This window comes from Echiichthys vipera, assembly GCF_963691815.1.
Source record: "Echiichthys vipera genome assembly, chromosome: 2".
Classification (NCBI taxonomy): domain Eukaryota; kingdom Metazoa; phylum Chordata; class Actinopteri; order Perciformes; family Trachinidae; genus Echiichthys; species Echiichthys vipera.
Genome location: NC_139827.1, coordinates 10,696,031 through 10,711,199, shown reverse-complemented (window position 1 = coordinate 10,711,199; position 15,169 = coordinate 10,696,031). Strand labels below are relative to the sequence as shown.

General features: G+C 39.2%; 1 protein-coding gene across 2 annotated transcripts in view; it reads left to right on the top strand.

The window, feature by feature from the left end:
* Positions 1-15,169, top strand: part of arhgap10 (Rho GTPase activating protein 10) — a 50,805-nt gene that overhangs the window by 8,839 nt on the left and 26,797 nt on the right. For both annotated transcript variants that reach the window (XM_083937964.1, XM_083937963.1), the window contains exons 2-14: positions 5,785-5,880; positions 6,115-6,176; positions 8,229-8,300; positions 8,518-8,619; positions 10,271-10,381; positions 10,577-10,681; positions 11,697-11,826; positions 12,338-12,444; positions 12,586-12,680; positions 13,401-13,482; positions 13,702-13,744; positions 13,856-13,924; positions 14,450-14,524. In XM_083937964.1, coding sequence (XP_083794090.1) covers positions 5,785-5,880; positions 6,115-6,176; positions 8,229-8,300; positions 8,518-8,619; positions 10,271-10,381; positions 10,577-10,681; positions 11,697-11,826; positions 12,338-12,444; positions 12,586-12,680; positions 13,401-13,482; positions 13,702-13,744; positions 13,856-13,924; positions 14,450-14,524 — 1,149 coding nt within the window. The remainder of the gene's footprint in view (positions 1-5,784; positions 5,881-6,114; positions 6,177-8,228; positions 8,301-8,517; positions 8,620-10,270; positions 10,382-10,576; positions 10,682-11,696; positions 11,827-12,337; positions 12,445-12,585; positions 12,681-13,400; positions 13,483-13,701; positions 13,745-13,855; positions 13,925-14,449; positions 14,525-15,169) is intronic.

The following is a 15,169-nucleotide window of genomic DNA, read 5'->3' as shown; positions in this document are numbered from 1 at the left end:
CTGGCCTCATATATTCTCATATTAACTGTCCACCCTGCAGTGAGTTAACATGCATGCAGCCTGTGTAATCAGATTGTGGATGGGTGTGATCTGTGCACCACGCTCACATATGGCTCCAATAAAGAGCTTGCAAATCTATCCCTTGACATCACTGTTCCTGGAGTACACACTAATTGTCCACAGTGACCTGAGCTTTGGTGCTGTCTTTGCGGTGATAAAAAATATGTTTAATTTTCTAATAACATTGAATGGTGTAATGTACAAGACCCAAATTCACTTTAGATATATCTATGGATAATTTTAAAAAGCACATCTCATTGAGAACAACATATAAACTGGTATGTAGATTATGAAAGAGATAGCAAAGCAACATTCAACAACCCTATTAAATTCCTGCATTTATTGTGTTCTGCAGTGGGGCAGTAAAAAGTTGCAAGACTCTTATCACACCTTGAAGAATGTTTGAATGGCATTGATTTTTACTGTCAAAATGCCATCGGCTCTTCATTATCTTTTACAATACGTTGCCCCGACTTTACGTCAGACCAAATACACTGTCTTGAGGCCTTGTTAAGGTGTGTCAAGGTTCGGTGTAATGTTGTCAAAACATGTTTTTTCTATATGGGGGAGCAGCTGAACTCTCCACTCTACATTCATGTGTGTTTTGGTATCTTCTGACCACTGCAGTTGACCAACAATAAAGGTCACTGATTACCCATCAGGCTTATAGAGGGTGATAATTGAGGCTTATGTTATGAAGTGTTTTTAAGCATAATTTAACAATACAACTCATTACATAACTTTTCACTCTTAACAACAACAGATTTATGTAACATATTTTATTTGTTTATGTTAAAATAAAAGTTACAACATAAACACATGCTGTAGCTGAAGCTTCATTCTTGTCTGGCATGCAGGAAAATATGTAAAAGTAAAATCAAACATTGCTAACACAGCTAAACAAAAGCAGAGCAAAAAGCACTCGAAAAGGCAAGAGTAGTAGTTATACAGTGTGAGCATAAAATAAAACAATATACAATCTGTAAAATTGCTTTTCTAGAAAAGGTTCAAAGCAGGGATTTAAAAAATGACTGACTCATCTTCCTCACGTTCCTCTGGCAGGCTGCTTCAAAGCACAGAGAGCCGCAGACTGTAGAACACTTGTCACTCTTAGTTTGAAAGCCTGGATATAAGGATCATTTGAAGGGCAAACAAGGACTATTGAGTTACAGCAATTAAAGTAAATGTTATATTTTATTGACCGATGAAAACAACAAGAGGCCTAGGATACAACATTGGGTTAGACTATAATTAAAGCCCACCTGGGGCAGAGGAAGAAACATTAACAATTCCAGTTATTTAAGGCAGTCATTGCTTTTAAAGCCTCTTGGGGGTAGTGGAACAACCTGTAAACACAATTTTGACATTATCACATAAAGTTGTTGTGGTGCAAACATTTCAGACACTGAGCAACACTGGTATTCATTTGGGGTCTGTAAATGTAAGTCCAATAGACACCCCCCTTTTAGCTCTGTTCTGGAGTCCAACAACTCCTGAGAAGAAATGTGGTTCTTAATTATCACCTTAGTTCACCAGTAGGGATGGGAATCGAGAAGAAGTCCACTTGAGAACCGGTAAAAAAATTGGAATAGGAATCGTATGCCTCCTTATTGATGCCATCATGTTTTTCTGCAGAACAATGACATTAAACTCATACGCTGCCGAAACCTTGGAACAAGAAGGAGTCAGTAAGCCAATTGTCCAAAGCCTGGCATTATTAGCAGTCAGGCGTAGTACATTTTTTCTTTGAAAACCTAAATAAAAAAGAAAGTTGCCTTGATGCCGAAATCCTGTGTAGGCCTGTCTTTTTCCCCACACAGAAAATTGATCAGGAATCAATAAAGAATCGATATCAGTAGTGGTAGCAATAAAATCATATCGATTCCCATCACTATCCACCAGCATCCTGCTGTGCAAAGATAGTTAACCAAAACTGAAATTGTTAGTAATATGTAGCCCAACCTCAGCCCCAGAAATCCATTATCAAAACTGTCAAAAGAAGCTTTCACAGTCAGCTGTGTCAGCACAGATGTAGTTGTTTTTGGTTTGCCTGGCTAGCTAGATAATCTCACTAATGTGGTTAGATACTTTGTGAAGCGTTTTGTATTGTCTTGTTGCTGAAGTGTGTTCTATAAATAAACTTGCCTTGCCTATAAAATGAGGTTCATACAGGACTGGATACGATTAAAGGCATATTCATTTAGATTCATCAATTATGACCTGTTATAAGGAGGTTTCCGTGCTAGATAGATAATAGATTTACATACTGTCAAAAAAGTAGAGCACTAAACAGGAGAACAAGAACTACATTAAAGTGAAAAGGTGAGTTCATGGCATGACGGTGCTTCATTGCTGGAGAATTGTGTGGGTAACGGGATTCTCACCACAGGGCTGAATGTTACAATAGCCTTATTACATTGTGTTTGACAAGTGGACAGTAAAAACATGAGCAGTTGTGAAATACGATCATAGTGGTGCAGTCAGCATAAATAGATAAAGCCTACAAGTTAAAATTGAGTATATATATGATGCCTGATCCAATGAAATCGGAGTGTCTCTCCATCCATTACTTTATAAAATCATAGAGTTTATTTGATATACCATACCAATATAGGATTGTTTGTGTTGTCTGCAGTCAGGTGCTGCAAATTAAGGACTATTGCCTACATCAGTGACCAGAATCACCTTTTATTGAGTTTCACTCCCTGGTCTGGAGTTTTTGTTGCCTGTGTGGTTTAGATTCATTCTAGATTTTACAGTCACTTCAAAGAAAATTGCTATGTTCAGCATAGCAAGTGTTTACTCCCCAAATAATGCCCTTACAGGCTTATATTTGCCATACCTTTATTTTGAAAATAATGCCCGTAACCCGCACTTTAATACTCCCACATAGCAATTCATCAGGTGGTGTTTACACCAGCTAGAAGTCACCTCTGTGACGGAAACACGTTGGCCAAAAGTGGAAAGCTTTTAATGTGTTAGCAGTATATCGGTTATGAACTCTTATATTATTTGTGGTTGACACACGTTTATAATATAACTTCTACTCTAAACTATTGTCTAATGAATTCTTCCAGTAACTCACATCTGGTTATAAGATGACAATAATTAGACACCCTATAATACTCCTCCCTTCTCTGACTTCAACAAATTCCCAACTTTAAAGAGGTGACTGAGACAGAGGACTGCTATTGTTTGTCAGAGTCTCTTAATGTAGCCTGTGCAGTGTTGTGTTTTTGTTTTCCATGTCTCTGTGGTATCTGAGGGAAGGACAAATGTAGACCCTCTCCAGTCGTGATTAATGATCTAAGCCTGTGTAGTGTCTGAAGGAAGTCCATGAGCCAAGAAATGAGGTATAAGGAGCCATAAAAAAGTTTTGAATCCTTTTGTTTTGCTCACTGTCATTATAGTTGCTACATTCTTGTGAATACAAATTGGGACATAAATAAGTAAATAGATAGAAGCTGTATCTTATTTGTATTTCATCAGATTGCTTTTTGTGTGCTTATGCACATTTATTTAGCTATTTAAGCTTTTAATTTCTTAACAACAATTACCTCACCCACAAGTAAACAAAGAACATTTCCTCCAAGTGCTATATTAAGACCAACTCAAAGAACAAACAATTGTAACTACTGTGATACCCAAGCTGTCCCATTGTCTACTTTGCATCCCTTAGCTTCCTGTAGCTCAATGATTTACACAAATTGGCCAAAAGAATCAACCACAGGTGTTTGTTTGCCCATTTTCCTTGTGTGCTTTGGGATTGTAAAGAAGAGCTGAAGAGCAACCAGCAGTTGATTTCAAACTGTTTGAAATAAATTATTGAGGCAGAAGCTATGCCCTTTGTGCCAGGCTCAGGCAGGCATTGTCCAACACCTCTCACATGTTTGGGCTTTGCGCCCTACTGTCAATTTAATCCATAGCATGTGTACACATTTTGCTCAATCTGGATTGTGTAAGCAGGAGGATAGACATGGATAGTAAATTACATACACATAGCAAACAGCTCAAATAAATGAATTAAAAAATATTGTGCCAGATGGTTATTCTTTTTTTTACTGTAGAGTATATTATTGTACCACATTTGCAAAGGTTTAGGTAATTGTTAATAATCTGACCCTCCAGTGTTTTTCTTTCAGAGAATATTGGATGGCCTCTGCTGTCAAACCCGGTTTCAGGGAGTCATGTATGGCCTTACACCATCCCCATTTTACATCCAATTTGGGACCTTGTTGTATAAACAGCAAAACAATGTAGTTTATCAGTGTGGTTCATAATTAATTTAATGAATCCGTTAGCTGCAAGGATGAGAAAACAAAACTCTATTATCACTTATTTCCTCCGTTACATTCTTTTGTTGGTCAGATACTATTAGCAGAGAACATAACTGCTCTGGCAAATAATGATGGAGTACATTTCTCAGTACAATTAGACTATTATAAAGACTATTTAGAATATTTTCTGAATTCACTCAGTTATAAAAAATAATCATTAGTTGCATCTGTACGTTCCAACCAGCTGTTGAGTGCTTTTGTATCAGCTACAGATGCTCAGCGGACTCAGAGCTCTATTCAGTAGTGTAGCTCAGTTGATTGTTCCCTATAGAGTCCCAGCTATCTGCAAAATCTAATGACACTGCTACTCAGTATACAGCTCACAGCTCCGGTCTTAAAATACCCTTACTGCATTCTGTCATGCTTCCCTGGGGTACTGTGATGGATAAGAGATCCTACCTCTGGGAATCTCTTCACTGTTTGGAAATAGATTTGGTTTGCTGTGTTTGCTGTTGTACAAGGGTGTAGTGGAGGGGGGACTTTAAGAACATTTATCCACCTCTCAAAATTTGAAATTGTTGTAAGGCAGATCCCAGGAGCGTTTATGCAGGGTTCACATGAATACGCTGAAAGTATGTCACAATGTTAGGTTCATCTTATTCAGCAACAGCAACAAGATTACACGGATGTTACTTGATTTCTTGTGCTAAGCTATCGTGAAGATTGAGACCTATTTTGTTTCAAAATCAGTCAAGTTTCATAATTTGTCATAGCTCAAGGGGGCTTCTCAGGAAAGATGCATTGCTTGTATTGCTTAGCATTCCTTTTGATTAATGAGTTTTTTGTGATTGCATTTTCAGATGTTATCTGGGCTTTACATGTATATTTACAACCACACTGTAAATAGCATATGACACTGGCGATATGAAGGGATTTGTTGTATTTATTCAAATAAGAATAGACCTCAGTAAAAGAACATTTAATTTCTGTTACTTCAGCTGTAAAAACTAAATACTTTCCCATATCTTGAAAACTAAAAAACACATTAAATGTTGCCTATGTTGAACAACCTGAGGGTATACTATCAACTTTTTTTCAGAACTATCCAACATCTGGGTTATTCATTGGTAGCATCATTCTATTTATTTTCTCTTTATTTGTGTAAGCTATGACTGGCACACAGTTGATTAAATAGAGTTTGATGTTCAACAGGATGTAGCAGACTGTAGACAGACAGGATGTTTGCAAAGTGGTAAACTCTGTAGGATGCACCAGACATACTTTTCGTGATGGTTTATATTGTGTTATGTTACAATCTTTTCCTCAGGACAGGACAGTAAAACTTGTAGATCTTAAGAATATACAGACAATATAATATTATTAAGCCTTCTGCTTCTTTTTAATGGCACTGCTTGTAATTGCTTTTATATTTGAAATTTTCTTTCAGAGCTTGGGTTGGCACAGCGAAAGTTCGCCCAGTGCCTGGGAGAGTTTCAGTTTGAGTACATTGGCGATGCAAAGACCGATGATGAAAAATGTATTGGTAAGTGTGGGTTTGTCTTCTCACATGATGGAAACTAACCACTAGTTTTGTTATCACCATGCAGACATGCACTGTAAATGTTGGTTTATGGTTGCTACCAGCATATTAAGAGCTGCGCACCTGTGGTGGGAACCGATGTTAATCATCATTTTGGTCTGTGTGTGTGAGTATGTGTGTATGAGAGAGTGAGGCAGAATGATTGCATTTATTTTGTGTTTGATTTTTTTTCTTCAGATGAGTCATTGCAAGAGTTCTCGTCATTCCTCAAGAACCTTGAAGACCAAAGAGAGCTGATGGTGAGAACAACCAGTTAGAACCTGCCTGCCTGCCTGCCTGCCTGCGTGCGTGTATGTGCGTGTGCGTGTGTGTGTCTCTGTCTCTCATTGCACTTGTTCAACTGTGTCTACCTGCACTGTAGGTATTTCCAACCAGCCCACACCCATTGCTGACCATATTTGGTACTTGCATCTATTAATTTCTGTCTGTCATCCGCCAGAGATCCAGACAGACACTCAGTATATTTTTCTCCAACATAAAGTACAGCCAGAACATCCAGCAGGCAGAGCAAACCAGTTCCCTAGTGGGTGGATAGTATTGATAGTGTTCAAACAGTTCCTCCCCTTGTGCCTGACTAAGGGTCACTGTCACTGTACTTGCCTGGGAGTGGCTGCAGAGGGGACAGGATCCACATTGTTACAGCCAAGCTTTAAATACCAAGACAGATTCTCATAAGCTGCTACCGGCAACAAGGTCTGTAACAATACAGCCTGATTACAACACACAACCATAAAACTACAGTAGCTTTTGCATCAGGCAGCAAAAATCGCACATCCAATACGGAGGAAGTTACAACATTCTTAAAGGATATGTTATTTCAACGGTGCAGGTTGGTTATAAACTGCTACCCTGAAGTGTTGAAAGTGTCACACTATGCACTACCAGGGCTATTCAACTGTATTGTTCAGGGGGGCACATTTGCAGAAAGCGGACATTTGCCTGAGCTATTATTCTCAGAATATACACTTGACACGGTGCATCAACACATTTTCGATTCATATTCAATTCATAATTAGGGATTGGTATCATTAGGATTTTATCAATACCACTACTCTTATCAATAGTCCATATTGGTTTTGTTCTTTATCGACACTATATATATATATACACAAACACTAATATATATATTTCAAAAAAAGAATTTCAGTAAAATTAATAATATTCCTAACATCACAATACTGATTGAAGTTTAGGAAGAATGAAGAACACACCGACATCAGTCAGTATCATTCCTTCCTTCTACCTGCTGATGTGAATCAGGTACTCGCACCATCAGGTCGGATGATGTCATTCAGGTGCATATCAATTAGCAAGGTGCAGCTGTGCTGCTGGTAGAGGGAGGAAGGGTTAGTTTGGTTTGTCTCCACCAGCAGCAAAACATTTTCAGACACAGATTTCAAACTAAGAGTTAGACTACATACAGTCAGCTAGCTGGTTACAATTGACTATTAGCTGAGCTATCGACACCATATCCACCAAGATATACTGTATCAAGATATGTGTGTGTAAATGTATCAGCCCGGCTGACACAGAGCAGCAGAGATGCTGCTGCATGCTAATAAATTATACCAAAACATTTAAAAAGGATGCATAAAATTACCAGTAACGTCGGAGCTTATAACATGGTTTTTTCGGCCTGCCGATCAGTTGGATAGGCCTGCACTATACTGTGTAATAGATATACTTGTAAAAGCTTCTCATTTGAAGATTCATTTTAATTTAAGTAGTAGTTTCATAGCCAGTGATAGCCAGTGAGACATACACACACACACACACACACACACACACACACACACACACACACACACACACACACACACACACACACACACACACACACACACACACACACATTCTGTTGTAATGTTTGTCTGTACTGTCTGAGGTTAGGGAGTGGGCCCATCATCAGTAGCTGACTGAGATAACTGCTTTAGCGCCTGGCTTAGACCATAATGGTTAACACTCAGCACAGAACTGCTCAGCATAGTGGTATGACATCACAGTGCAAAGTAAGAAAAAGTAGGATGGATATACAGGCTCAGACATGTCCTGCAGTCAGCATAGCAGAAGCACTGGAGGAATGAGGAAAACACATTTGACTATATGACAAAGATACATTTGGAATAATAGCTATGTCATTTCAGTTATGTCAATTAGTTCTAGCCAACTTCACTGTGTGTCACTGAGTCGAACATGTTTGATCTGAAAATGTTGTTGGGTCATGAAATATCAATGGGGTTTGTCATTGAGTTGGGCAACAATGAAGGGTTTGTTTTGGCTTCTATGTCTAGATGAGAAACATCACAGAAACCTTAATGAAACCCCTGGAGAAGTTCAGGAAAGATCATCTTGGTACAGTAAGGGTAATGTATGATGATTTACTTTTGTAGCTCTTAGTTTATTTGTTTGTAGGTTTGCTGTACCCTAATGACTGTCAAAAAAAATCCATATTTTACAGTTGGAAGCTAATAGCATATTGATTGTCTTACACACACAACTTTGATCCCTTTGTCCCTCAGAATAATCTAGTATTTTGTTCTCCTTTTTATGTTTCTGCTCCTTCCACTGTACCTTCTTAAGGCGGAAAGAAAGAAGTATGAGAAAGAAACAGAGAAGTACTACAGCTCTCTGGAAAAGCTTCTGAATATGTCAGCAAAGAAGAAAGAGCCACAGCTACAAGAGGTATTTATCCTTGCCTGACATCTTCCACAGTTATGTAACATGCAATAGCATTCATAATGACAACAAAACGGATGGAAAAGGGTATTTAGTTAAGTTTGAGAATCCCTGTTTTGGTTTTTGCCTTTGGTGACGTGGGGGAAGAGCCTCGCTGCAAATTTGTTGGACCATGTGAGTTTCCACTGACCTGAATGCCTTGCAACAACAGTTTTCCTGGCTTGTTTGCAAAGGAAATGTGTGCTTACTTGTGCTGTACTACCAAGGTCAAACTTGGTTGCTATGGTCTAGGGAACAATTCATGCTACAGTACCATGATATGGACATTTTAAATTGCAGAGAATTAAGCAACCTCTCACTAAAAAATGTTTGCGCCTTCTTGTCTTTGCCATGCCATGTAGCCATTTAAGGCTTACCCATATGTTGTATACACCAGCCAGAGAGGACACTTGAAATTGTTGACATTATGTCTGCAGGTTGTTCTGTTCTCTGTGGCTATTGTGATAAAATGGTCTGTGGTACCAACACATATTTCTATCACACTTAAATAAATAAACCCAGTCATTCTTTCACAGCCACGAGTCATGAACTTCCTCAAGACTGCATGAGTTTTTAAGGCAACTTAATGAACTCTAGCATATGTTATGAAAAGCAGTATGTGCATTTAGATCGTACTCATTTCGAAGTTAAATAAGAACTGCTACTTATCAGTAGACCTTTAATTGGCAAGGATATTAGCCATTAATCTTACTGTAGTAAGAAAGTAGATTTTGTATTACATGTACACTTAAGTCAATTTTTTTCATAATATATACCTGTTTTACATAAAGGCCTCTACCAGGGTTGAACCAGGGTTCATTTTTGGTTTGAAAGGGTTAAACCGTGTTGATCAACCCGGCTTTCCGACCCAGGCGTCGAGAGGTGGGGCAAGGGTCAATTTAAATGACACACTACCATGGTTGCTAAGTACCAAGTATTTGGTATGCATTGCTCCTGGGTTGTGATCCAGGTTGGATGTGACATGACCAAGGATTAACAAAGAAGGCTTGAAAACTATTCACGAGCATTGCTAATTCAGAGTTCTTCGATGTATATTGTAGTTCTAGGGGACCATAGTGTTAAGTGTTGTCGCCTCACAGCAAGTAGGAAACAAATCCCTTCCCCATTCCCCACCTGTCTGGGACTTTTCTGTGTGTAAAGTTGCCCGTTGGGTGCTCTGGTTCCCTCCCACCATCCAAAGGTTACAGTAGATTACCTGGCAACCCTAAATTGCCTTCAGATGTAAATTTCCTCTGTCTGTACATGTTCAGAAGAGGAATCCCTGTTCTCTTGCACTTCCTTAGGTTTTCCTCTGTTTTTTCGTCTTACAGTTTTTTGGGTGTGTATAGCTTATCTTGATATAAATTGACAGTAAAAGGATAGAGGGTTGTATGTGATGCAGATTATACAGCCCTCTGAGACAAACTTATTGTTATTTGGGGCTGTATACATGAATTTGAATATCATCAGTAGATGATAAAGCACTACTTCACTATTCCCTTTGAAATAATTTGACACCATAACAAGAAAAACCTCAAATTACACCACAAAGATCACATGCTTCCATGTATCCGTCAGTCTCTATAATCATCACGGTTTGTGTCCTCCGCCTCCACAGGCAGACATCCAGGTGGAAACCATGAGGCAGCACTTTCAAGAAGAGTCACTGGACTATGTGTGCAAACTGCAGGAGATCCAAGAGAGAAAGAAGTTTGAGTGTGTGGAGCCGGTGAGTGACTCAACTTTGTGGCTTGTGAGCACTGACGTGATTTGTCTTTCACATTAATAAAAGCCAAGGGGAATTTTAGGAAATGTCACTTGGGGTTGTGTTATGAGGCATTTTGTTAGGAGTTTCTCTTTCACTTGCAGACTCTTTAGATTAACATTTCTTTATCTTTTTTTTCCTGTGTTGTCATCTTTTTAGATGCTGGCCTTTTTTCAGACAGTCTTCACCTTTTATCACCAAGGCTTCGAGCTCGCCAAGGACTTTGACCATTATAAAAGAGCACTTCAGATCAATATTCAGAATGTAAGAGATATTCATGTTTTATTATTATATCTGTTATTTGGACAAGGATGATTCTAAACATGACTGCCGTTGCTTGTATATATTGTGTGTTGTTTCTACCTAAAGAATAGAAACATATTTAGTGTAACAGTGCTAAATTGATTTAAGCATAAATAGGTCATAAGGTGAACCCTGGTATCGTTTCATCCTTCTCCGCAGTCAGGCATCTGCACAATCTTGAGTTCATAAAAAGAACGAGTCATGCTAAGCTACTAAAAAGGGTTTGTCGCTATATATCCAGTCGATTATCCATGCGTCTCCAGTCTGTTTTATACAGAACTAATTTCTTCGTAGCAGAATAAGATTTTGGTCGCGGATGGTGGCATGGTTCAACACATGATCATGCTACCTGTTAAGGCAGATGCTTCTTGTAAACAGAATGGAAAGATGGCGGCCCCCGTGATTTCATCGAGCAGTACCGAAGAGCTCCTATGAAGAAACTAGTTCTGCATAAAACATAGACTTTTTTCCGGTATCTTAGCACAATTCGTTCTTTTTTATGAAATAAAGGTTGTGTAGATGCCAGACTGCAGGGCAAATCATCATTTTCTAAAATACTTTTCGGGTTCACTTAACGGTCTTAAAAAGGGCAAAGCGGTCTGTGAAACAAAATGTTAATATGATATCGGCTCATCAAGTTCTATGGCTAACCTGGCAGAAAATCATTTCATACAGAGCGACTAAAGCTAAAAACAGAGCTTCGTCAGATACAGATCCAATTTTACTTTTACTTTTCATCCTGATTTGGCCACCAGCTGCTGAGCCCAATGTGTTTTTGGTTTCCCTTATTTCAGTTTCATTTGTTTTAGATCGCTGCCAACCATCCAACAGATTTAATGGAAATAAAGGGGTTTCCAAGGGAAGCTCATAAGTTTTTATTTACAGTGGCCACTCATTAGAAAGGTTTTCCTATCTTACCCCTGAGCATCAGGAAGTGACTCCCTGGAGTATGTGTTTGCTTCCTCTCCTCCCCCAGACAAGGAATCGATTTGAGGGCGCACGGTCAGAGGTGTACGAGCTGATGAAGAGGATCAGGGAAGCACCTCAAGAATATAGACAGACCAGCCCTATCAGTTGTGAAGGCTACCTCTATGTACAAGAAAAACGTAAGACCTTTATATAGTTTAAATGTGTATTAATACTGAGTGTCATATTACACCCATTCATGACACACACTACTGCAAGGAAACGCAGTCAAGGCAAGAATGCATGACAAACTTTCCAAAAATACACTGTCTAATGTCATGGTCAGACAGCTCTCCTTCACCTCCTAATAGTGTGGAAGTGGTTTGGCACCATTTAAACATAAATTCTGAAATGATTTCTGTACCTACTGTAGGTTCTCGTGGCATTATCTAAAGGATTGTTGACTTGAAAGTTTGGCCTTACTAGTACATTTTTTTTCACCCCTGTCATGAACTAAACATGGCATCAGCATTGATGCTGGGTGATGCACCTGCAAAATGTTGCTGAAATACAGAACAAGTAAACTATTTTTGGATGTTTCGGTTTTTTTTTTAAATGGCTCCACTTGCTGATACACGTTGTCATTATGGTGCGATAATACTATTTGTCCAAATAGTGTTGAATGTCTTTGTCGCATCCTTGTTTCTCCAGGGCCACCTCCCTTTGGTTCAAGTTGGGTCAAGCGCTACAGCACATTTGTCAAAGAGCAGAAGATCCTGCACATGGTGACTTTCGACCACAGATCTGGTGGCAAGATTGTGAGTAGAACACACAGGGCGGTGGGTTATCGATGCACACCATTCTAATGATATCTCAATGCAGTCTTTTCACCTTTCACGCTATTCTTTTGTTGTCGTGACAAATTTCTGTACAGTAAAGTTTGTTTCTTTTGTTTTCAGGGTGAGACGGAGTCTGTCACACTCAAATCCTGTCTCCGCAAAACGCCAGACATGTTGGACAGGAGGTTCTGCTTAGAACTCGACATAACAGATCGGTACACCATCACCTAGCAGTTTCTCAAATGCACTGTAATGATGTTATACTTGTTTTTGTAGGTATCATTGTACATTATGTCAGAGGTGCTGGAAAACAATGCAAAAATGTTTCATGTGTGCCTTGTCCAGAACCGCCACAGATCACATAGATTACCTGATGTGCTATTTCACATTAACAGTTTTGCTTAAGATCTTGGCTCCCCACACTTGGTGATTACAGTTTAGCTTGCTGCTCTATGTGCTTTGGATTGCAGAGGGCAGGACAGCAGGATTTGTGTTGAAGGGCTGCCCTCACACACTTAGCTAGAAGGATTTGTCACACCCTGCTGTGCCCTCCTGTAATAGATATCTCATTTTGTCACACAACTTAACTCTGCCCTTCCCTTCTTCTGTACTATTAATAGAAGTGCAATACCCCAGATTTAGTTTGGAAATTCAAGTCCATACATCCATTCTGATTGGGATGAGTAACGTGATATCCATCTGGTCCTTCATGATTGCAGGTCTCATAAACCAGCTGGGGTGACTATCAGGGCTCATTTGTGTAGTTCCTGCAAAAAGGTGCCCTTGGCAGAGGGTGTTTTTGTTTCAAATATTGCTAAACACATTTTGTGTTTTATATTGACACTGACATCACGTAATGCCTTTCTGTATTGTACCTCTACGGCTTTGCTGATGTGGTATGGCTCTAATGCTGATGTGGTATGGCTCTCCTTCAGACCAGGAACGGTTCTAACAGTACAGGCTCTGTCAGAGGATGACCACAAGTTTTGGATGCAGGCCATGGGTGGGAAGGAACCTGTGAGTCAGCTGCACTTTGTCATAATATACCACTCACACTTTGCTTATGTAGCCCCACTGTATTCTGTTTAACTGCCATCTTACAGATAACCATTATTTTTAGTTTAATATAATCTCATATACCTGCACTTTACTGTACATCACAAGGTTAAGTATACTTCATAAACTTTAAAAAGCCATGTAGATGTTTTGGAATTAATACATGGTTTCTTTTAACAGATTGGACACTATCTTGGGAGGACTTATTCTAAAGAAAGAGGAAGTTAGTAATCTAGCTGTACCAGTCTTTGTATCTGTAAAAGAGTATCATTAAGTTTCATGAGTACAATGCTTCACCACATTGATGGTGTTTTCCTTTTTCTTACACCTGCAGTTGATGCCCAGCTGGATGAAGTGGGTTTAAATTTTATGAAGAACTCCATCAGCGCCATAGACACGAGAGGTGAGCTTCAGATGTGTAAATATAGAAAAGCTTAGTTAAGAGAAGGCGATTTATATAGGGACATTTAACACGACATAAGTTTGATAGAAACAGGTAACAGGGGTGCAGTATCTCTATCTGTACACAAGGGGGAAGGCTTGCTCCAATTTGAAACAAAGGGCTGACTGTCAGGTACTGCAGGCAGGGTGTACTGTAAATAATACTAATGCCTTTCATTGCTTAGCGTTAAAGTTCTTGTTCATTTGCTTCAGTCCTCACATGCTCATTTGACCTTTCTTTCAATTTTGATCTAGTCCTCCTCAACATTTCTTTATACAAATGGTTAACTATCATGGTTATATTGCAACGACCTATTCCTTTATCTGGTGTATAGTTTCTACATATATGTACAGGGTTGTTATATATGGTATTCTGTCCTTATTTCTTATGATTTCATTGATGTTTTTTGTTTGCCTTTTCTTTTATTGTTTACTTTGTGTGCACTTTGCTGTACAAATTAAGTTCTTTTTTGTTTTTACTCATCAGGTATTAATGACCAAGGCCTGTACAGAGTTGTTGGGGTAAGCTCCAAGGTCCAGAAGCTCCTCTCATTAATGATCGGTAAGTTAAAGTCTATTCTTGTCTTTTCTTTGGAAATGTATTTTGTGGAGAGAGTTGCTGGTTAGAGCTGAATAAAGCTAAGCATTTAATTTGTATGCTACTGCACTATGTCTGTGATATTAGGTTGCCCCCAGTTTGTTGAATGTGACTTAATGGATGTGTCTGTCGGGGCAATATTAAAAAGACAGTGACTAACAATCGGCCCATGACTCAGCCAATCAGAACCATGTCTCCTTGAAGTGTAACAAGTGCCTGCGTGTATTTTTTCCTCACTTCATATACGTTTTATTTTCCCCATGTTTCATTAACGCACCACTAAAACCACCTCTTGTGCAGTCGCCTTTATGCCTCTCACTTTTCTTGAATCCCTTTCACTCAAACCCTTTTCTATCAAGCTCCTTCCTTTCCATTGCTCCCTGTCTGCTCTCTGGTTTCCTGCCGTCTTCAGTAGACACCAGCTCACTTTCAGCTCTGTGTTCAGAATGACAACAAACTCAGGCAGCCGCCAGTCTGTCTCAGCTTCCTCTCCAAAACTGTCCAGCCTCCCAACCTGCAGACTCATGCTCATGCTGTGTGGACTCCATTACCACTCTGTTGCGGCACTCTTAACAGGTTTATTTAAAGACTGAATATAATAAAAGAAGC